Here is a 23,048-nt window from a genome sequence, read left to right on the forward strand (position 1 = left end):
AGTGTTCTTTTTTTCCCACCTAAAGTTTAGTTCAACATTGAGATAATGGTCATATATTTCATGTGAGTATATAAATGTCCTAGGGAGGGAAAAGGTGATGGCGTAAATAAAGTTTTACCTTTATTGATTTTGGTACATTTCAGCATTACGACTATTACATGGTAAGGCTATTGAACACCATTTTGACCTTTGTATTTATGATTTACTTGTCAGCTGAAGTGTATCAGTACGTATTATTGGCATATATTTTTCTGTATTCTCTTGCAATGTACTTTGTTATACACCCATTTGTATAAAGAAACAAGCGATTTAACCAGGGCTGTTTTTGTTTTTTAATTTTTGGAAGGTATAAATTAATATAAATTTACGCTTTCATATTTTGTTCATTACAAACGTTCTCGAAACGACTGTCCTAACGCAAAAGTATCTCAATATCACTTAATGAAATTAGTGTATAAATAATGATGCAATGATGAAGTACAAAGTCAACAACAAAATTGTACAGAGTGTGATTTTTTACAAGAGTTATATTGGATGCCTATACTTTGAATAATTACGGATATTAGTGAACTAGTGAATGATTGAGGAGATGGGCGAGAGATAGAAAGATAAAGAGACACAGAAAGAACACAAGAGCGAAGGAAGAAAATAATGAATGAACAAATCTATAACTTAATAAATGCATGAATGTATAAATAAATCGATAAATGAATAAAGGTAAGAAAGAACGTATGCCTGCAGGGGCGGTGATACCGGGGTTAGGAGTACGTTTCCCCCATGACAATCTTAAGGAGGATCTTTAGGTAATATTTTGGTGAAGTAGGTCATTGTTCTTTATAAAGCCTCATCGTTAGGTAATTATGGATATAAGAAGTTGACGTGTAGTAAGGTAGGATGTAAGGGTCATTTGAACTTATTAATTTATGGACATCCACCCCCGGATAACCACCTCTAGTCAACTACCCCTTAGGACAAGTACCCCCTAGCGCAACCACCCTTTAGGACGACTACCCTGCGGGACAACTACCCCGGACATCTACCTCTAGACAACTACCCCCTAGGACAACTATCCCCCAGACAACTATCCCCCAGACAACTAACCCCAGACAACTACCCCCTACGACAACCATCCTCTAGGACAACTAACCCCCGGAAAACTATCCTAGGGGGTAATTATCCAGGGGGAAGTTGTCCTAGGGGGTAGTTATCTGGGTGTTAGTTGTCCGGGGGTATTGTCACGGGGTGAAGTCGTCTTACAGGGTGGTTGCCCTAGGGGTACTTTTCATAGGGGGTAGGGGTCCTGATACACAACTTTGCACACTTCAGAGCACTGAGTTAATGTGATCTTAGTATTCATAATTTTTTTTTTTTTTTTTTTTTTTTTTTTTTTTTTTTTTTTTTTTTTTACTTGTAATGAGGTTTATGCACAGCTTCAAATCTAAACACGTTCAAGTGAGTGGGCGTCACTATCGAATTCCTTCAACCGCCGAGCCCTTATTTTTATTAGGCCACTTCTATAAACCCGATGACATTCTCTTTTTTTATGTTACTAAGCTCATAATAATTAGCTTCATAAAATGCTGGTTGAACCTGAAAAGGGGAGGCTAGTTTGGTCATTACCTTTATCGCGTTATTGGGTCGCAAAACGAAATTAGTAAATACTATAAACGGTAAATCCACACATATTTTAAATGGTTCAGTTGTTCAATAAAAGTGAAATGAGAACTAGAAGGACGTTATTGTAGAGCAACAAAGTCCATGCGTCCTTCTGGAGCTTGGCACTATGCCAGAAGAGGTAACGCAATTTCAAATCACTGTAAAGAAACTTCATGAACTTGTTCATGTTCATTTCGCAAATTACTGCAGGAATATAGTAAGCCTACAACTCTCTGTTACAACGGATCGCCACCCTACAACGTTGTCACTGTACTTTATTTTCTGGATTCTTCTTTGAAGACAAATTTGTGTCGTGTTCATTACTGACTTAATCCCCATCGTCAATCATGATTAGGCTGGATGATATTTTGGTGCAGATCGGCGAGTTCGGGCCTTATCAGAAAAAGGTTTTCGCCATTGTCTGTATGATTGGTTTCACCGCTTCATGGCAATCAATGATCGTCGTTTTCCTAGCCGCATCCGTGGACCACTGGTGTGCGGTGAGTATTGATGTTAATTTTTAAAGGGCAACCCAACCTTATAATAATGTAGCGAAGTAGAGATACCCCCCCCCCTTTAAACCAGATAACCCCCCCCCCCCCTCTCTCTCTCTCTCTCTCTCCTATTTCATCTTCCTCTCTACTGGAGGTCAACAAATTATAGTAAGATGAAACCTGGTCATTTCCACTTGTCCAAATATTCCCAGAATAGGATGTTTGTAGATAATGAGAATGCCCTTTATGTTATTGGAGTTTAGGTCCATTCACATGAAGGAAAAGATAGGATTTAATCTGTTCGCATGGGACTTTGACTGCTTCATGAAAAATTTCTAGAATTTCAAAAGGTTTAATAAGATTAATAAACATAGTTTCAGAATTATCTTGACCAGGTAGAAAATTAGAGAAATGTGTAGAAGTATCAGGTAAAGTACTTTCAATTTCAGATGCAATTCTACTAAAATATTCATTGCATGTATTAACTACTTCTTGACCGTCATAGACACATATTCCATGTTTTTCAATAAAATCGACTTGTACCTTTCCACGAACTGAAGAAAGTAATTCATGTATGATTTTCTAAGTTGCTTCAGTATTATTTGAACATCCTCAAATGATTTACAGTAATAATCCCTCATGCATTTACGTATTGCACAGGTGACATTATTTCTCATTTGAATATACACTTATTTCCGGTATAAGCTTGGATTTGTTATATATTTCTGATACGTTATAGTCTTCTTTTTGCACAATTTTTTTGAAGTTTGGAGGTAAACCAAGGCTTAGAAATAGATTTATTCTTACGTTGGGTAAATATTTGTTAAAGTTGTCATTCGAGATACGCATTTAACAATCAAATTCACTATCGACATCCTTATATATGTATGCAAATCCTAATTTATTACTATTAGCATTTCACACAATTTGGCAATTGTTATTATCATTGACGTCACGTTTTTTTAACAGTTTTATATTCGTTTAAATCGTCCGCAACTGGAAGTTTGCGAGCTGTTAAATCAGATCTGGACTAGCCTATGAACAAAGTACCATTGTACAAGGAAGGATAGTGAATAAAATCAGCATTACAATTTAATAAGAAATTACGTTGGTGTACCTGTGGCAGTATTTACATGTACATCAATAACAATTCCTTATGTACGCTAGCTTACATGGTTTGTTATAATCCCTGAATTTTACCAATTGATATTGTTTATATATTTGTTTGTATATTAATTTGTTCGTGTGTTTGTTAGTTTTTAACTCAATTTGTTTTTATATTTTTCTCGAAATAAGTAACTAATCCTTTCATTCGATACCAGGTGCCGCAATGGGACGATTTCGACTGCAGCGCCACCGGTCTCAGCGAAGAAACATGCATGCTCGCCATGAAGAACGCAAGCATCCCTGCCAACTACACGAGCGGCCACCAACTCGTCTTTGAGCAATGCGTGAAATACAACGTGTCTGGGGAGGCATTCAATCCGGAAATCGACCCGTTCCACGACCCCGGCTGGCCGACATCGCAAGTCATTGAATGCGACAGCGGATGGGTGTACGACACAAGTCAATACAAATCGTCCATAATAACGGATGTAAGCTACTTCCCTAATATATAAACCCAAACGCGCACAAGTGGCATACTGAATGTATTAAGAGAGGGGAGTATACTTGTAAGATTATTTTTACAGCGGCATCTTTTCAATTATAAATGATCTCCCTTAAAATTAACTTTGCTCAATATTTTGTTTCAACAGAATGTTTGAAGATTTTTTCCTCTCTAACATATCTAACACGTCCTGTTTATATATATAACCCTACATGGTACATTAAAGATAAAGACCAGTTATGGTCATGCGTTTGCATTGTGAAAGAAACGTTGTGGAATCGATCAGAAAAGGTTGATCATCTAGCATATAAGTATTGGGGTGTACTGCAAGGTTCTGGAATCATCAAAATGATAAGAAATATGGCCTTGTCTTCGTAAAGTTACAAGCACTGTACACAGAAAGATGTATATGGGACTACGTAAACGTGCGCGACACGTGCGTTTATCTCTCACAGGCCAATAGATAAACTAATTTACCAAATATATCAATTAGTAGGCGGTTTCCCGGCAAAAATGTTATCATCATGTATTAGTCAAAACATATTCTGTCACATGATTGGTAATAAGAGCTTCCATTTTTATTTTTTTTAAATTGGGGCGTTTCCAATACTGGTCTTTATCTTTAAGAGCGTTGTTTCATCCATTATTTATTTCAAAGAAATTGTATTACATGGGACCCAGGACCTTGATCTCATTCCAGACTCAGGGCAGGTCATATAATTTTACAGCACTATAACAAAAGTTAATCATTTGGGGTTTATATTTGGTCGTCCATTATTTCGAATAGATTTTAAACTCGTATCAAATGTATACCCGTACAAAGGAATACTACTATTAATTTGCCTATTACTATTTGTTACTATATAATCATCAGTTTGCATTATTTTTGCATTAGTAATTCCTTTTAAAACTCTACCACTGTCCATTATTGATTTTAATTTCTTTATTAACAATTAATAACAATAAAAACCACTCTTTTCTCTACCTCTCTGTAACGAAAGTTTTAAATTTTTGTCTTAACATAGATCAAATAGGTGTATATTTGGCATGTAAAATATCATACTATGTCTACTTATATAGTGATGCTAAATGTAATGAAACCTTAATGGAATACTAACAACACTAATCATTCAACGTGTATCTATCTGTCTTATTATCCCACAAATCTTTTCCATTATCTCGATACAATCTCATTCGAATGCTTGGGCGTTGCCCCATTTTTGTCTCTGTCTGTCTCCATCCTCCCTTTTTCAGTTTCCTCTCTCTCTCTCTCACTCTCACTCTTTTTGCATCCCTTCTCCCCTTCCTGCCTCTTCCTCTTGTTTAATGTTTAAATAGTATGACCTAGTGTGCGGAGCAGAAGATCAAACCCAAGTATCCCAATCGGTATTCTACGCCGGGTATTTAGCCGGTTCTATCATCAACGGAGTACTGGCCGATATGTGAGCTAAAACGAGCTTATTATTTAAAGTGTGTTGTGTCCATTGTACCCGAGGCAGCTTTTCTATCTAGCTATTTAAGTATCTTCTCCCGGTTCGGAGGTTGATTGCAACATCTCTACATTTCACTCTATCCTCTGTCATTATGGTGCACCCTTGCAGTTTTAGTCCACTCCAGTTCTTGACATTCTCTTCCCAATTGATTCTGGGTCCCCCTCTCGGTCTACTTTCTTCCACTTTTCCTTTTAATACATCCTTTAAGAGGCTTTTGTGCCTTTTAATATGACCAAAGTATTTGATTTTACTCTCCTTAACTAATCCTACTAGTAAAATTTGTTTACCCCCTGCCATGTGCGATATCTCTTTGTTGGTTTTCATTCGTTTCCAGGATATTTTCATCATTCTTCTGTAAATCCACATTTCTAAAGATGTTATTCTATTTTCCATGGCTTTGCTTATTGTCCATGTTTCTGCTCCATACAATAGGACGGACCATACATAACAGTTTACTAGTCTCAACCTAAGCGCAAATTTCACCTTTCTATTTGTGAATAATCCTTTTATTGCCAGAAATGTATTCCGAGCAATTTCTATTCTTCTTTTTATTTCTGCTTCGCATCTGGCATCATCTGTGATGTCCTAAGTAGATGTAATTACTGACCTGCTCAATGATATGTCCATCGAGTTTCAAACATATTCTAGGCTTATTCTCTGTTATACTAAAAATCATTGACTTAGTTTTCTTGACATTCATGCTTGGACCAAACTCTTCACTTTTGACTTTTACAATACCCAATACATGTTGTAAATCTGCTTCATTTTCTGCGCAAAGTACAATGTCAGCGGCATAACGTAAATTATTAATATTTACACCCCCAATACTACACCTTTCATATCCGAAATTTCCCTGAATACCAACTCTGTGCACAAGTTGAACAGAGATGGGGACATTACGCTTCCCTGACGTACTCCTCTTTTGATTTTTGTGTAACCTGTAATTCCATTGTTAATTTTGATGACAGCTGAGAGCTGACAGCTGAAGAGAGAGGCAAAGATGGAGGGGGAGAGATCGAGAGAGAGATAGAGAGAGAGAGATGGAGAAAGAGAGAGAGAGAGAGATAGATAGGAACGGAAGGTGGACACGGTGGAGGACGTAAAGGAGAGAAGAGGATATAAATAGAGGGAGGGAAAAAAGGAAAAGGAAGGGGAACGAGTAGTACACGACACCTATAGATAAATTGTTTACTATCTATCTGAAAATTAATAGACAAGTTTCGCAACGTGTCCACGTCGGATGCGCAGGTCCCCGCGAAGCGCGCGGACGCGACTGACTCCACCCACCCGCCAGGAACAATCGTATCAAAGCAGGCAAAATGCGAATTGCACACGATAGCCGCTACCAGGCTGGCAATACATTAGAGCTCGCCTTACCTAGCAACAACCAACGCACGCAACTCACACCGCCCACCGAAACACAACCACTCCCAACGGTGAATGGAGCCACCCGCATCCAGACACCCCAAAAATTAAAGACTCACTCACCCAACCCAAACATACTACGAAACTGGTCCATTATGTTGCACATTTAAAAAAAAAAACGGCTTTATGATACTAATTATGCGTAAAAACAGAGCAAAGGCAAGATTGAGCAGGGGGTCAATTGGCAGGTGTTAGAATTACAAGGAAAATATATAACTGGTTGGCCTTCAAAGGGTTGATTCGTCACCAATAGGGTCATCGTTTAACATTAGCATTAAACATATGAATGACATTCGGTACAAAGGATTGTCTGTAACGATAGCGATTGTATATCATTTGGCAAATACTAGTCAAATGTTCACCCCAAATTCTTTTAAGGCCACAATTTCTTCCCGTATTATCCCATCTGGCCCTTCAGATTTAGAAGTTCCCAGTGAATGCAGAGCTTGTTTAACTTCTGGTTCCAGTATACTTGGACCCTCGCTTTCAGTGATTGGAAGTTCTGGACCTCTATCATCATCAAATAGGTCTTGGATATGTTCTTCCCATCTTTGTTTAATATCATCCTTTTCAAAGAGGGAAGGTGTTGCATCTTTGTTCTTGATACATCCGCTTGCTGCCTTGTTTTTCTTCTTCTTAAAATGCTTGATTTCTCTGTGCGTTTCATTTGTTTGGTTTGTCTTGGAGAAATGCTCAATTTTGAACTATAGGTTGGTCATTATAGTGTACCTTATTTGCAAAAGGCAGCAACTCTTCCCGAATGCTATTTACAGCAGAACTAATTGTTCGGGGACCAGTCAGGCCTTTATCTCGTTCTGTGTGTACTTCATGATGTTGCAGACAATGTCAATGGTAATATACATGGTGAGGTACCAAACTCTTCCATGGCCGTTGGCTCCATATGAGCTCATCCGCCCTTAAGTTCTATATGTTATAGATCAGTAGGAAGGCTACACGACCTTTGTTATTCGGGTGATGGTTCAGTTGAGCTGTCGCGAGCATGAAGAGAATGGCATGATGACACAGCAAACACCTTAAACTACGAACTAGTCCTACCGCGAAAAAAAAGCCTGATCTTGCTGCACCGTTCTCTAACAATTTAAGGTACAAGACCAGCTAGAACATCATTAACAGGTGCTCTAGTAAGGCAGGTTATACCCTACTTACTAGTTAGAGCTAGCCATGTATCATCCAACTTGATCTCCCATAACTCTCAAGGCATCTACAACTATCCATCACCCTGCACGTCGCTGGCTGTACTGTCTACGGCATTACAGTAGCGATTGTGAGACAAGAAGCACTCAAAATTGGCCAGACGGAGGCAACTTTTAGGTTGCGTTAATACCTACGCTAATCAACCAATAAGCCTATAAGGTGATGATTGCTTGCGCCAGTAATTCAACTCAGTTTTTGCACTGTTCGTTTCACGCTTGTTTTTTTAAATATGATAGCAGTTTATAAAAGACCACTGTAGTCACTGACGCAGTCCTACGTTAGTGAAAAAAAAAAGAGAAAAAAAAAAAAAAAAAACGCTTCGTGTGCAACGGACATCAGTTCATTGTACTTTATGTACACATCATTCTTTCTCATTTTCTTCCTTTGGTTGTTCATTATACATAAGATGTTACTATTGCTTTAGTTTGACCTGGTATGTGGAATGGAAGATCAGACTCAAATATCCCAATCAGTTTTCTACGGCAGGTTTCCTGGCTGGTTCAATTATCAACGAAACATTGGCGGATATGTAATCAATAGATTTAAAGGGGATCCGTCATGCATGTCCTTGTTTAGCTTGTTGCGGTTTGGGTTCGGGGTTTTCGTGGTGCTGTGGTGCTGTAATTTAACGGTCATTATCCTATTATATTTGAGGGGTTTTAATTTTGCAGTTATGGTGGTCCATTAAATATATCCTTTACGAAATGCCTAATTTTGTACATCTCAATTTTGACTGGATAATTATCTGTAAAATATACATCATTATCTAAAATTTACAACATTGTATATTTTAATTCAAGTTGTATCGTTTCCACCCTACATTTCGTTGAACAAATCGCCCACATGAAGATATATAATGTGTGTGAGTGTGTGTTTGTGTGTGTGTGTGTGTACAAATATGATTTTATATATACAACACATATATAAAGTCACACTTGTATAGACATACATGTATATAGAAACTATTATGTAAATCTCTCACAATATTGCAACGTACATAGCTGAAAGGCCATCCCACAAAATACTTCATCTGTACTTTCTGAAGGAAATCAGCCTTCATGTAAATATCATTCCTGGCGGTACGTTTGCCTTAAGTACGTCATAAGGTCATGATCATAATGATTACCGTAAGTATGACAATGATCGGCAAAGTTATTTTATTCATCTGCAGCATAGTCTACATTATTTCCATTATCTTCATCGTTATCGTCATCGCCTCCATCGTTACCTTCGTCATCATTGCTACATGTATTTTCGTCATCATCATTATCATTGTCATCACCATCGCCATCACCACAACCATCATCATCATTACACCACCATCATCATCGTCATCATCATAATTTCATCATCATTTTGTCGTCATCATTACAATCTTCATAGTTTTCTTTATCTTCGTCGTCGTTATTATAACCACAATCGCCTTCGTAATCATATGCCATCATTTTCTCACGGCCGTTGTCATTTAACAAATTGTATCATTGCTTGTAGATTTCAACTTTTGCTTTATACTTGTATGTTTGAAGAGTTGGACGATGGTGGATACTTATGGTATTGATGTTAGTCCGGCTAATCACGGGGATAGCTATAGCATTCTCACCCAACTGGTGGGTCTTCACTGTCCTGCGGTTCTTCCAGGGGTATGCTGCTATCTCTCTTTATATCATCGCCTTCATTGTAGGTAAGAGATTAAAGTGGACATTCAAAGAAAATCATCATGTGTCAAAAAATGTAACACTAGAAACTGGTAAGCTAACATGTGGTAATCGTACAAGTTTAAGGTCAGCTACATATCGGTTGATTTATACAAATACAAAAAAACCACCTCCATATCATCTAGGATATACGAAAGATTCGCCAGAAAAAGAACGATGTTTTAATGACGTCACATAATGCACAAATAGTGCCCAAGCAAACGACATCTCATAAAGAATGAAAATAATTGCAATGCTATTATTTCTCAAATTATAATGAGTTTGGTGTATATAAAAGTAACGGCATTTCACACCATTCAAAAGGTTATATGAAACAGATTTTGATAACTAAAATTCTGTTGTTTGTAAATACACATAATATAGGGTTAATTAACAGTAAAAGAAACAAGACTTTCAAATTGAAAAAACCCCAGAATAATAGCATGGACGGCATTTGTTCTCTCTTGAAACGCCGAACTTACCGCGGTGTATGCAGCTGGAAGTACAATGGCGTCTTATTTTGTTTACAAGCGACAGATTCCGTTTTTTTATCGATGCATTTTTCATCAAAATAATACCATGCGCGGGGTTTAGAGTGAGGCAATAGATTGAACATTTAGCCTAACGGTAGTGGAGTGAGAAAAAGAACTGAAGAGAAGATGACAAAACAGGCACTGAAAATGTGTGCGAAAGATGGGACATCGTCTGCTTGTGCAAATCATGTCCATTCTCAGCAGCGATCGGACAGCTCTTCAGTTGCTAATAATCTTTACCTCGAATGTTTCCAAGCATTAAATTTTGATAAACTTGTCCAATCAAAGTTTCACCTTTGCAATAATGAAAATGAAGTTAGTTTTTAAAATCAATAAATATCTACTTTGAGAAGAATGTGGTAGCCCTTCTCATCCACGCCCTATAGCGCTCATAGTGCTAAGGCAAATGTTGACTTGTACCTTTAATTCTAAGATTTGACTATGAACCCCTTCTCTAAATAAATAGAAAATGCACATGTCCTTATACAGCGCAAATTCTCAGCTACATCATATCTAAATTCGGAAGAAAATTGAGTTGAAACAACACTGACAACAGAACATTGAGAATATGACGTCAGTAATTAAAGATATACAACCTTACTTTAAATTGCAATTTGATGACGTCGTAACCTCTGTTAAGTATAAATGAGGCATGAAATCATATTTTCTTTTCACGCCCTTTGAGAATATGCAATAAAATCTGGGGGTCACCTTTCATTTTGAAGAGTTAAAGTACTATCAAATTTGGCTCCAAGCGGGGATATCTACAACAACCATTATCTGAAACGGGTTTAAAATAGAATAAAGAATCGTTTAAGACATTGGGAATACACTTTTCTTTTAATAACAACCGTTTATTTGACCTTAATTATAAGATAAAACTTAAGTCAATTGAAAATACTCTGAATTGTTGGCGCGCTAGAAATTTATCCCTAGTTGGGAAGATCTGTGTCGTAAAGACCCTATTGTTGCCTCAACTTTTATGTTCTCTGTGTTATGTATTAAGATACCAAAATCTTTTTTTAAAACATTGAATACAATTTGTTATAAGTTCATATGGAATGGAGGCAATGATAGGGTCAAAAAACAATTCATGTGTAATGATTTTTCGTTATGTGGTTCAAAAATGATTGATCCCTATTCACATGCTATTGCTCAGAAAATGTCTTGGGTTAAGATGCTACTAGACGATAATTATATAAGCCTATGGAAATTCATTGAGCTTTCTGTTTTAGTAAAGTTCAATAAAGAAAAGAACATTTTATGAAAGGCTCATGCCCCTGACCAAATTTTGAACAAATTATACTCGAGTCAATTAGCTGATTCCCTTCGAACGTGGTACATTTTTAGAGAAAACTTTGTGAAAGCTGAATTTGATATGGCTTTTTCTTCAATTGGATCTTGTCAATGTATTTGGTTTAATAAGAATATTAGCTCAAAATCCAAAAATTATTTTTTTGTATCAGGGTTGGATTGATAAAGGTATTATTTTTATAAGTGATTTGCTTAATCCTCCTCACCCTGGTAGCAAACTTTTTGAAGAATTGATACTTGATTACGATATTAATCCTAGGGATAGAAGGAAATACAATTTTCTTATGACAAATGTTCCTACTGATTGGTTGGTCTCATCAGATCTTAATCATAATGTAATCTTTGATGCCTTTGTCAATACACTTGTGCATTCTAGGAAGGTTCCTAAATATGCTTATAATGTCATACTAGAGCCACATGTTCCCGAAAAGAAATTAACATTCTGAAAAGAACTTTCTGACCCTAACCTTGTTGATTGGGACAAGATTCATATTAATAATTTCAAATGTTCTATAAGCACTCGCATTCGTTTATTTTATTTCAAACTATTTCATAAAGTCATAGCATTAAATAACTTTTTGTTCAAAATTAAACGAAAGAATTCTCCTAATTGTTCATTTTGCGATAATGAACCCGAGACTTACCTACATCTTTTCATCGAATGTCAGACTGTAAAACCCATTTGGGATGATACCATTAAAACTATTAATCAGAAGATTAATAAAGTAGTGAATTTTTCAATATTTGAAAGAATGTTTGGCTATGAAAAGGATATGTTTTCGACGTATTTATTTCTTATGCTTAAATACTACATTTATTTATGCAAATTTCAAAGTAAAATACCCAATTTTCAGGGTTTCAGAACTTACATTGACTATAAAAAAGATCTTGAATATCGTATTGCAAAAAAGAAAAACAAACCGCCCTTGCCCTTAAAAAAATGGAAGTTTGTCTTATAATCCTGTTTTATAATGTTGTAAATGGTGTAAATTTACTTTTCGTGAGGTTTTGATCTACGTTTTACTGCTTTTTTGTAATGTTTTTATAATAACTTGTAAATATTGTGATTGTTTTTTTTTTATTGTTCAATAAAACAAATTTTAAAAAATTTTCAAAAAAAATTGTCAAGAATAGGATCAGGAACCCAAATATTTGTAAAAGTTGGGTTTTTAGCTTTCATAAAGTCCAGCGTACGGGAAATTGCGAGCGTATGCGCGTGACCGCGAATTTTTGGGAAAAGGATGAGAATAGCCTTTAAAATATGCAAACTTAATTTGAGACAATTTTGAGCATTTTCTATTTGTTGGGTGATACGTTGATATGCTGCGCATTAAGTGTCGTGATATAGTATATTAAGTATTATGCCATTTTGTTAATCACTAGATGACGTCACATTATGCAAATGACCTACGTGTGTCTAGGCCTCAATAGGGACTAACAATCCTAACGAATATAAGAGGTGTTATATACAATTGTATATACCTCCTACTAATATCAACCTTTTTTTCTGCCTCTTTTCTCTAGGAACCGAGTTTGTCGGGCCATCGAAACGTAACGTCACCGGCATTATCTTCGTCATCCCTTTTGCTCTCGGCAACGTTTGCCTCGCGGGCATCGCCTACTTCGTACCATATTGGAGGACTTTAGAACTTATTTGCGTCTCCCCGGCACTGATCTACATTGGCTTGATGTTGTAAGAGGTTTTACAGAGTCATTACTCTTTTATATCTGTAGTGTGGTGTCTATGCAGGCATTAGATTCTCATAACTCTCATCAGCTTTTAATTGGTTTGGATTACAATTGGATTACAAGATTCAAAGAAAACCTCATCCCCCCCCCCCCCCCCCCCCCCAAAAAAAAAAACTTGATATATTCTGAGAGATTCATTAAATCCTACAAGATTCCCCACCAAAGTATATGAGAGAGGCAAAAAGCAAGAATAATATACAGTAGTATGTGGAGTCGTTCATCAGGTTAATGTATTCAAACTCATGGAGGACCCCTTCCTAGGTGTGTTTGGGGTGATGAAGCATTTCATTCACCTCCTATTATCCTTTGTACTACAAAAGCCAAAACGTAAATTACATAAACAAGTTGGTGCTCTTCTTGGGTAAAGGTTTCTCATGAATGAAAAATATTTGCCAACTGCTATATATATTTTTAAATGAATTAGTTGCGATTTTTCTCCTGTTATATATTTTTATTTTCTCAGCTATGATTTTTCCTCATTGAATAGTAAATGATTTCTCACTAAAGCTTGGTGCATAATACATGTACAAATTAAACTGGTACGTCACATTTTCAAGAAAATGGCTGCGCACATGTCATGCTAAAAGGCATTCAAATTCATGATATTCAAGCATACGTTAAATAATTGCATTAGATTTAAGATTGGTTCGAAGAAGAGCATTAATCCCTTTGTTTTGATGCCGACGATTCACGGTTATATTAAACAAAAACACAGGAATTTATACACCCTTTACTTCACCCAAACACCCTAAGTTTCATATTTCCACATCTTACAATGTTGTGACAACGCAAGTTTTTTTGTTTTTCTCTCCTGTCAGCTTTCTTCCGGAATCAGTGCGTTGGCAAATATCGATGGGAAAGTATGACGAGGCTGAGAAGGCTCTAGTGAAGATTGCCAACTCGAACAACAAGCCCCTTTCAAGTCCATTTTTCAGCAGTGATTTCAAGAAGGAACAAGTAAGGATTTAAATATAAAGACCAGTTCTGGTAATGCGATTGCAATGTGAAAGAGAAAAGTGGCATATGCAGAAATCAATTAACAGGGAAGCGGATCCTCTCAAGCAAGATGATGAAGGGAGGGGGTGGAGCACCAGATGGAGGAAAGAACAGTAGGAGAAGAAGAATATGTAATGACTTTGGCGGTTCCCCTTGCTGTAGAATTAGTTTGGTGGGTTTGTGTGTGTTTGCGCGTGTGTTTGTGTGTGGTGCCAACTTGAAGCAAAGTGAAGATTCAGACGACGCAAAAATAATGTATTTGTTTTCATAACGACTCCAGAGCCCTCTATACACAGGGTTTGGCCAACTTGGTTTCACTGGGTCACAACAAGGCGTATATTATTTTGTTTTGTGCTTGCCCAACAAAGCAGTAGTCGCCATATTTTGTCCAACTCGAACCGGGTTGGCCAAACACTCCTTATTAATGGCACTGAACGGCTCTTGAATGCACCCCTCCCCGGTAAAAGAGTTAACTGGTAATTTCCAATGGTGGTAGGGAGGAAAACAAAACAATTTCCAGTAATTCATCGTTTTTTTTTTAAATCTCTGTTTGTCCTAATAAGTACTTGATTTGAATATTTTCCACTCAAATATCCATAAGTTTGAATGAAATATATAAGCTATACAGTATAACGATACATAATAAAACAAATAAATTATACAAGTAACGAAATACGTTTGTAATAAAATAAGTTTACAGAGTACATTTAAGTTTTAGAATATGAGACAAAATATTTTAAATTGCTTGATAAACTAAGAGGGGAAAAAAGGGAATCTCAGAATAGGTAGGCTTGTTATTCGAGATTAGAATTTAGAATTGCTTCTAGTCACTTTCTCATGACATGCAATTCTGTCACCACAGACATTGCACATATTCATATTGGTTTTCAGATAGACAATCTAATGCTCTGTTACATTTAGGATATGTGTAAATTATTATTACTATAAGTAATAATATTAGTATTATCATTATGATTATAATGAATATCAATTACAGTTAATATTATTATTATGATTATTATTTTCATTACTATCGTCAATATTATTATCATTAGCATCATCATTATTTGTATTATCTTTATTATTCGTATAGAAGACCGCACCAAAGGAGAGACGAGCTACAGGAATTGATTTATTCCGCCAGCCTCGAATGAGACTACGAACCATCAATCTTATCTTTACCTGGTTTGTCTCATTTAATTTGAACTTCTGATTTAGCCTAAGGCTTAAAATGAATAAAAGGGAATGTTATTAGTAGTAGTAATACATTACATTATCATTATTATTTTTGCTATTGTAATTATCATCAGTATCGATACAGTTGCTAGCTACGATTGCATTAAGGGCTGCCTAGCAATATAGGCCTACTATGTGTTTACAAAGCACTTTATGGCTGTTACAGCAGTAGTAAATATTGTGACGCTTGTCATGAATTATAAATTATGATGCAACGTTACCACATGGGCATTGGCTACTATGTGGCTTCAGCCTTAACTTTCTCTTCTTCGTGTTGTCCTTTTAATATCAGGATGGTGAATGCCACGGTGTACCACGGTCTATCACTAAACACCTCAAACCTCGGTGTCAACGACTACGTCGCCTTCGCAGTGTCAGGAGCCGTCGAGATCCCTGCTTACCTTCTCGCTGTGGTCGCTGTAGAGATCAAGTTTATTGGACGAAGGATTAGTCTCAGCGCGAGCATGTTGGTCGGCGGCGTCGCTTGCCTCTTTACAACCTTCATACGTAAGATAATTACATTTGCATTGATTGAATTTTTGCTTAAAGGGATCGTTTAACAATGTTAAATCTGAGATGCACGGCCCTACTTATTATCAGTGTCTGTGATATGGTGTAATATTGAAACCGTAAAAAAATGCGCTTCAAAATGATCAAGAAGTGCCTCAAAAAAGTAAAAATCTTTAAGTGACCGGTTTTACCATACTCGTTTTCCAAAATAGACTGTAGTGTTATGAAAACCGTTTTGCAAACGTTTTTCAAAATTTGTAATTTCAATCATAAATATCTTAATAATCAGACAGGCGATCGGCTTGTAAAAGTCATGGGGTTCCTGACTGACCTAAATGTTTATAATTATGATTGCAGCATGAGCTTAATCCAGAATTTGGTTTCAGAATCTGAGACAAAGTTACCGGATCCCTTTAAGGTTGTGACACCTGTCTCCTCTCCTCCTTACCCAGCCCCATCCCTTTCTTTCTCTCCCTCTCTCTCCGCCTCTCTCTCTCTCTCTCTCTCTTTTCCCCCTCCCTCTACGCTCAAAAAATCTGAATCGATCAAAGCAATCGTGAAAACAGTGGCAGCTCATGTATTTAAAAGATAAGGACAGCTAATTGTATGCCTTCGCAGTTGACAACCAAAATAGATCAACGTCGACGCCCCTTTCCAATAAGTATGTACTACATGTACATAACAGCTGCAAGAAAGATGACAATATCATTTTAACAACATTTTTCCAATCACCCATTTATCTGAACTTGAACAAAAGTCTGCCAATAGCCCTTCAGCGATCACTTTCAACAACTTATTTATTTATTTCTATTCCTCTTTTTTGTTTTCTTTCTTTCTGTTTATAATATAGCACCCGGAGCAGCACTTACATCAGTTGCAATGATTGGTAAATTTGGAATTTCGGCATCTTTTGCCATCCTGTATCTCTACACCGCGGAGCTGTACCCAACCAATATCAGGTAAAGCTTGCGTAGATATACGCGGTTTTCAAAATAATGTACTCAATTAATTTCGTTGGCACGGTTAAAGATATTAATAACATCAGCTTTAGAAATTAAAATGATTATAAAAGTATTGAACATTGAATAAAAATGAATGAATAATTGAATAAATAAATGAATAAATGAAAGAAAAGATAATAAATAAATAAGTATACTAAGCCAAACCATTCCAGTTAATGTTTTATCCGAAATTATTTACAACTCGAAGAAATAATTAGGTAAAATTGCCTGGAACACCACGGAATTGGAACAAACAATAAGACAATAATGTTGATACCATTAATATTTTTTAATACGGTAGACTGAGAAAAACACTTTTCTGTTCGGATGTTTGAGCAATTGAAGGTTCCAAAGGGCAATTTTGACATTCAAAATGGTTTCAAGTCACTTTATTTATTCTATTCATTTGGAAACTTCATGAATAGGGCTACTTCAAAAAGACGTCGATATAAGTATATTCATTTCATATGACATCATCTCCTTGAGAAACATAGGAGCGTGGCCATGGGAACCTGCTCGATGTTTGCACGTGTCGCCGGCATCCTGGCGCCCCTTATACTCACACTGGCCAGGGTTTGGACTCCACTACCCCTCGTCATCTACGGGTCCGTCTCAGTGATCGCTGGCCTCCTGACTCTCTTCCTCCCCGAAACGTTAGGCCAGAAGCTCCCCGAAACGATCGAAGAAGGCGAAAATTATGGAATGTATGTAACGTATTGGTCTAGCTAATCTATTCACACACCCATCTCTCACTTTCTCTCTTTCTCTCCTGCCTGCATGCTTCATTGACTCCTCCTACCCTCCATCTCACTTCTCCCTCCCCCTACTTCCTCTAGCCTCCCAATCCCCAACCCCTTCCGCAATCCCCACCCCTGTTCCTCCTCTCCCCAACTCCCTCCATCCGCTGTTATTACTTATTTCAATGACAATGCAAATTATTAATTCTTTTTCTTTAACTGCCGCGCACTCTATCTTTAACAAATAATGAGATTATCTTGGTGTGTATTATTTCTAGAAAATGATATACTTTCTTTTTTAGTAGTTGATAAGTTCTGCATTTTATGATTCACTTATATACAAACAAAGAGAATCACTCAAGAAACCGAAAAGAGGGCACATTTATTTGACTATGTTTAAACCGTGTTTGATATAACTCCTATCAAACAAGCTTTACTTCTGGATGGGATTTCGCAACGTCCTATTAGCAACCAATCGAGAAGGGATTGGGAGTGCACATTTGCGTTCGTAGTCCTAGATCGTTGCTTTTATTTTGCTTTTGGAAGAAGATGGATACTTGAAGTTTGTGTGTTTTATCGTTTATAGTGCTCTAAAGATCGCTTGATTTATGTTCCAGTCCTCGATGGAGTGTAAAATTAAGGAATATTCAAAACTGTTGGTAGGGGTAGAGTATCATATATAATTATACTGAGGAACGTATATTACCCTATAACGCGCTACACCAAACCTAAAACACACACTTCAACTCTCAACCCTCTACACCTTTGATATCCCGGAGCAATTTATTGTTGTAGTAGCAAATGTTGAATCGCCCATATGTGTAACGCTGTGATCTTGTTAATATCTTCACACAGGGAATCTGACGAGAAGAACACCCTTTCCGGTAAAGATGGCGTCTACATTCGCTGCCAGGATGATGAAGAGGTCACCATCATAGATTAATTTAATCCTTTATTTAATTTTCAAGATGAGAATTACCTCGGCAAACGGGAGAATGACGTGCGAGACGATCTACCTGAATAACCCTAGAAAAATACTTTCGCCAAAAAGCGTTGTACAAAACGATAAATCGGAATGACGAAGTACTGTAAACATTTAGCAAACACATTCGATAAATAAACGTAAGGGGAATGTCAATATCATATTGTGCATCCAACATATATCATGTTTTGGGTGATGTGATACGTTATTGTCATGTTTGCTGCAATGTTTACACATTTTTAATAAATGACGGAGGAGCTTATCAAAATTGCACATATACAATTGTATTAGATAGATTTTTCGAAAGTATTTGCGATTGTCTGTGTCTTTTGATATTGCACTTTAACGCTGTTGCTACATTGAGGGTTTGTCATCTTTGCATGAATTTTCAGATCCAATTCCCTCACAATGTTAAACTAAAGTTGTTAACCTTTTGATGAAATTCGGTTTCTTTCCCCACTGTAGAATTCTATTTATACGAATTTTAAATTGGATAATTTCCCTTGGCTGAAACAAAACATGGAAGGCTGAAACAATGCTAAACACAGCGATTAGCAGTGTGGAAATACTCTTCAGATCATAGAATTCATGTCCTTCTCTCCGAATAAAAATTTGTGAATTAAAGTTTACTCTCATAGAATCCCCAAAAAGATGGCATAATTGCCACAGTACAAGAACCGATCGACCGACCACCTTGTTGACAAGGGGGAAACGTATTATCTCTCCTTTTCTCTCTCTCACTCCTCTCTCTCTCTCTCTCTCTCTATCTCTCTCTCACTCTCTCTCTTTATCTCTCTCTCTCTCTCTCTCTATCTTTCTTTCTTTCTCTCTCTCTATCTCTTGGGTATCAATAATCTCTTATCTATACTGACGTGTTATGGCCCTTTATATCAATAGCAGTATTCTGTAAACAATTTTGTTAGACACTATAACATTTATATCGTATTTATCATAAACTCGTTCAAAGTATAACGTATCGTAATAAAACAAAACGTGGGGAAGATGGGATGCACCCCCAACCCAAACCGAATTATAAAGAAAAAAAACATTTTGGAAATCACCACTATATATTCGGTCACTGTGTGCACTTTCTTGTTTTTTGTAGACAATTTATTCGATGACAAACTTAAATGTTTTACTATAGATAAACAAAATTTTGCTCGCTTGATTTATTCGCAGGCCAAAATTAAAAACTCGAGGAGGGAGAGAGAGAGAGAGATACCCTTACGAGATATGATCTATATGCGCTTTTGCCAGTGTTCTTTTTTTCCCCCTAAAGTTTAGTTCAACATTGAGATAATGGTCATATATTTCATGTGAGTATATAAATGTCCAAGGGAGGGAAAAGGTGATGGCGTAAATAAAGTTTTACCTTTATGGATTTTGGTACATTTCAGCATTACGACTATTACATGTAAGGCTTTTGAACACCATTTTGACCTTTGTATTGTGGCGTAACCGGGCTCTGCCGGGGTAGCGTTCTGCCTTGCAGTCTCTCAAAACCCGGTCCACGCTCTCGACAATCATTTATCAACTATATCTCTCAGTGGGCTCTCACAAAAGTATATCGTGTAAGAAATAACGTGGACTAGCTCTCATTTTACTCACTCCCGCAATCACTGAATGTCTGACAGGAACTCAAGAAACAACACTTGCACAGTATATCTGCAGTTCAGTAACTTTACTCGTTCCTGGTAACGGATCGACCTGTCGCAACGACAGGTCAACACAAAACTGACTGACATCTCACGATGTATATATATATTTCACAATTAACTATAACGCCCTCTATGTCTCACTAAATTACTGGGCTAGTTATGCTACACAGCCCCTCCCCAAGTGTGGGCTGTCCTCGGACCACTCTTTAACAAAACAAAATAATAACATCTCTGAATAATCTTTCGAAAAAGTACAAAATTACTTTCAAACTCCTTAAGTACATGTATACACACTTAGATATAACAACAAAATGATCTATATATACAATAGTAGAGAAACAACAAAAGAAGAGTAGAAAGAAACGGGAAAGTTTAGGTAAGAAAAGGTGCGGGAAGTATAGGACAAGACATCTAGAAGTATTGAAAACATGGGAAAATATATGCTTATACATCTTAAAATAAAATATAACCCTCTTCTTTTTCTTCCGCTATCTAACAAAATACAAAACAATGCATCCCTGAACTATCGTAAATATGAGATATCTGCCTAGTAACAATACAAAATAAGTAATTCTTTCAACTTTGGCAAAGTGTAACATAAGAACTCGAATAGAGTGAAAGAACAAAAGAAGTAAAGGCCGGAGAACGAATGAAAATATGAGTTTGAAGACAAGACAAAGGGTGAAGGGTAAAAAGAATGCAAGATGAACAAGATAAGGCATAATTCATTACAGGTACATAAGTAAAAACAACAAAATACATTAGTTGGAATGGCAAAGTAATGGCTGCTTAGTTTGAGTTTATGGCAAAATTAAATAAGTTGGGTCTTGGTGGATTCGTGGTTCTCACGGGATCTCTCCTGGAGGCTGGGACAGGAACCTTTCGTAGTGCAGGTACAGTCAGTTCAACAAGTTTCGAAGCTTCCCTGTCGACGAGGTCAACCTCCTCTTCCTCTCCTAAAGCTGACATGTGCAAGTTGGCTAGGAGCGTCCTGCTCTACCTTCGTGCTGACTTACACTCGCTTCTAACTAGGAGTCCGTAGGCTGAAGAGTGCCACTTCGTAGGGTTACGACCTGTCCACATGAACTACCTTCAACTGCCGTACACTCGAGCGGATGTCTGCATTCGTTCCTATCGAATAGAACCTCAACTCCTCAAGCAAACCTTATCTCTGGTCTTGTTCATGCCAAGGTATTCACTTTACTTGCCACAATGCAATTCCTTCACAACGACATCTCGAAGCTTAGATGATAAGGCAACATTCAGTTACCCTATAGCCTTGGTCACTATACTCATTTCCTGTCGAGAACGCCTTGCTTCATTCCCAGTTGGGCTCACTTCCTCCAAGGACTTCTCCACCCTGGACTTTGAAGCCATTGCTGACCAATCCGGCCGGTCCCCTGACCGCTGCTTTGCTTCCAGGATCTATGTCGTACTTGACTGAAGGATCTTGCGCCTAGTCTTGGCTCATCTGCTCATTCCTGATGCTGGGTTCTATCGTAACTGTCCTTGCCTCTGCATAGCTATCTCGGGGTACCTCCACTTTCGGTGCTACTTGTTTATCAGAGATTGCTGACTCCTTGAAGTTCCGCTTTCACGCACTGAGGACAATTCGTCACTGGCTTCGCCTTCACACGAAACATTGGTATTAAGTGAGCGTCCTGAACAGTGCACGGTTTTGAAGTCGCACTCTGCTATCACTTGCAGCCACCGAGCCATCGGTCCCTGCAAATCTCGGAAATGTATAAATCAAACGAAGTGCCCGATGATCAGCTGACATCAAATCTCTGACCATTATACTGGGCCATAATAAAGGCAAAACTCCATACAGGCGCTATACTCACAAAATTCACTGTACAGGCGCTATCATTAGTTACACAGGCGCTGTACCTTACATGTACAGGCGCAATCCCTAGCGCCATCTCCGTCTCAGACTGTCGAAGATCCTCATCTCCACGCTGAACCTCTGCTGCAAGCATCACAATTTCATCCTCCATAGTCACTCGTTGAGCAGCCATTATAGGATTCTCTATTATAATTATACCACAAACTCCAGTCAGGCGCTATATACGGCGCTATGTCTGCCGGCGCCTATATAGGCGCTATACCTTCAACGTGGCGCCTACCACTGCCGGCGCCTATATAGGCGCTATACCTCCAACGTGGCGCCTATAGGCGCTATACCTAACATGTAGGTAGGCGCTCTCACTGTCGGCACCTATATAGGCGCTATACTTTCAACGTGGCGCCTATCACTGCCGGCGCCTATATAGGCGCTATAGCTCCAACGTGGCGCATATCACTGCCCGGCGCCTATATAGGCGCTATACCTTCAACGTGGCGCCTACCACTGTATGCGTAGGCGCCAATCTACTTCCGGGTTCGCTGTTGGAGTTCGTTCTGAGCTGCTGCAGCCACGTCGTTTCAATCCCATCGCTGCCACCAGTGTGGCGTAACCGGGCTCTGCCGGGGTAGCGTTCTGCCTTGCAGTCTCTCAAAACCCGGTCCACGCTCTCGACAATCATTTATCAACTATATCTCTCAGTGGGCTCTCACAAAAGTATATCGTGTAAGAAATAACGTGGACTAGCTCTCATTTTACTCACTCCCGCAATCACTGAATGTCTGACAGGAACTCAAGAAACAACACTTGCACAGTATATCTGCAGTTCAGTAACTTTACTCGTTCCTGGTAACGGATCGACCTGTCGCAACGACAGGTCAACACAAAACTGACTGACATCTC

At 37.8% G+C, this 23,048-nt stretch overlaps 1 protein-coding gene across 1 annotated transcript; it reads left to right on the forward strand.

The window, feature by feature from the left end:
* The first annotated feature begins 2,003 nt into the window (after positions 1-2,003).
* Positions 2,004-19,419, forward strand: LOC753971 (organic cation transporter protein-like). The gene is made up of 11 exons (XM_030994280.1): positions 2,004-2,156; positions 3,473-3,745; positions 5,098-5,201; positions 9,419-9,573; positions 12,958-13,126; positions 14,001-14,139; positions 15,272-15,363; positions 15,707-15,921; positions 16,775-16,883; positions 17,420-17,629; positions 18,518-19,419. The coding sequence occupies exons 1-11, from the start codon at positions 2,004-2,006 to the stop codon at positions 18,603-18,605; spliced, it is 1,707 nt and encodes a 568-aa protein (XP_030850140.1). The 3' UTR covers positions 18,606-19,419.
* The last annotated feature ends 3,629 nt before the right edge of the window (positions 19,420-23,048 follow it).

Source organism: Strongylocentrotus purpuratus, unplaced genomic scaffold (assembly GCF_000002235.5).
Source record: "Strongylocentrotus purpuratus isolate Spur 01 unplaced genomic scaffold, Spur_5.0 spur5_scaffold_21, whole genome shotgun sequence".
NCBI lineage: Eukaryota > Metazoa > Echinodermata > Echinoidea > Camarodonta > Strongylocentrotidae > Strongylocentrotus > Strongylocentrotus purpuratus.

Excerpts from the sequence above, each read along its gene's own strand:
- LOC753971 (XM_030994280.1), top strand. The coding sequence starts at position 2,004 with ATGATTAGGCTGGATGATATTTTGGTGCAGATCGGCGAGTTCGGGCCT. Across the intron at positions 2,157-3,472 it reads CCGTGGACCACTGGTGTGCG|GTGCCGCAATGGGACGATTT; the intron begins GTGAGTATTGAT and ends ATTCGATACCAG. Across the intron at positions 15,364-15,706 it reads ATCAATCTTATCTTTACCTG|GATGGTGAATGCCACGGTGT; the intron begins GTTTGTCTCATT and ends TTTTAATATCAG.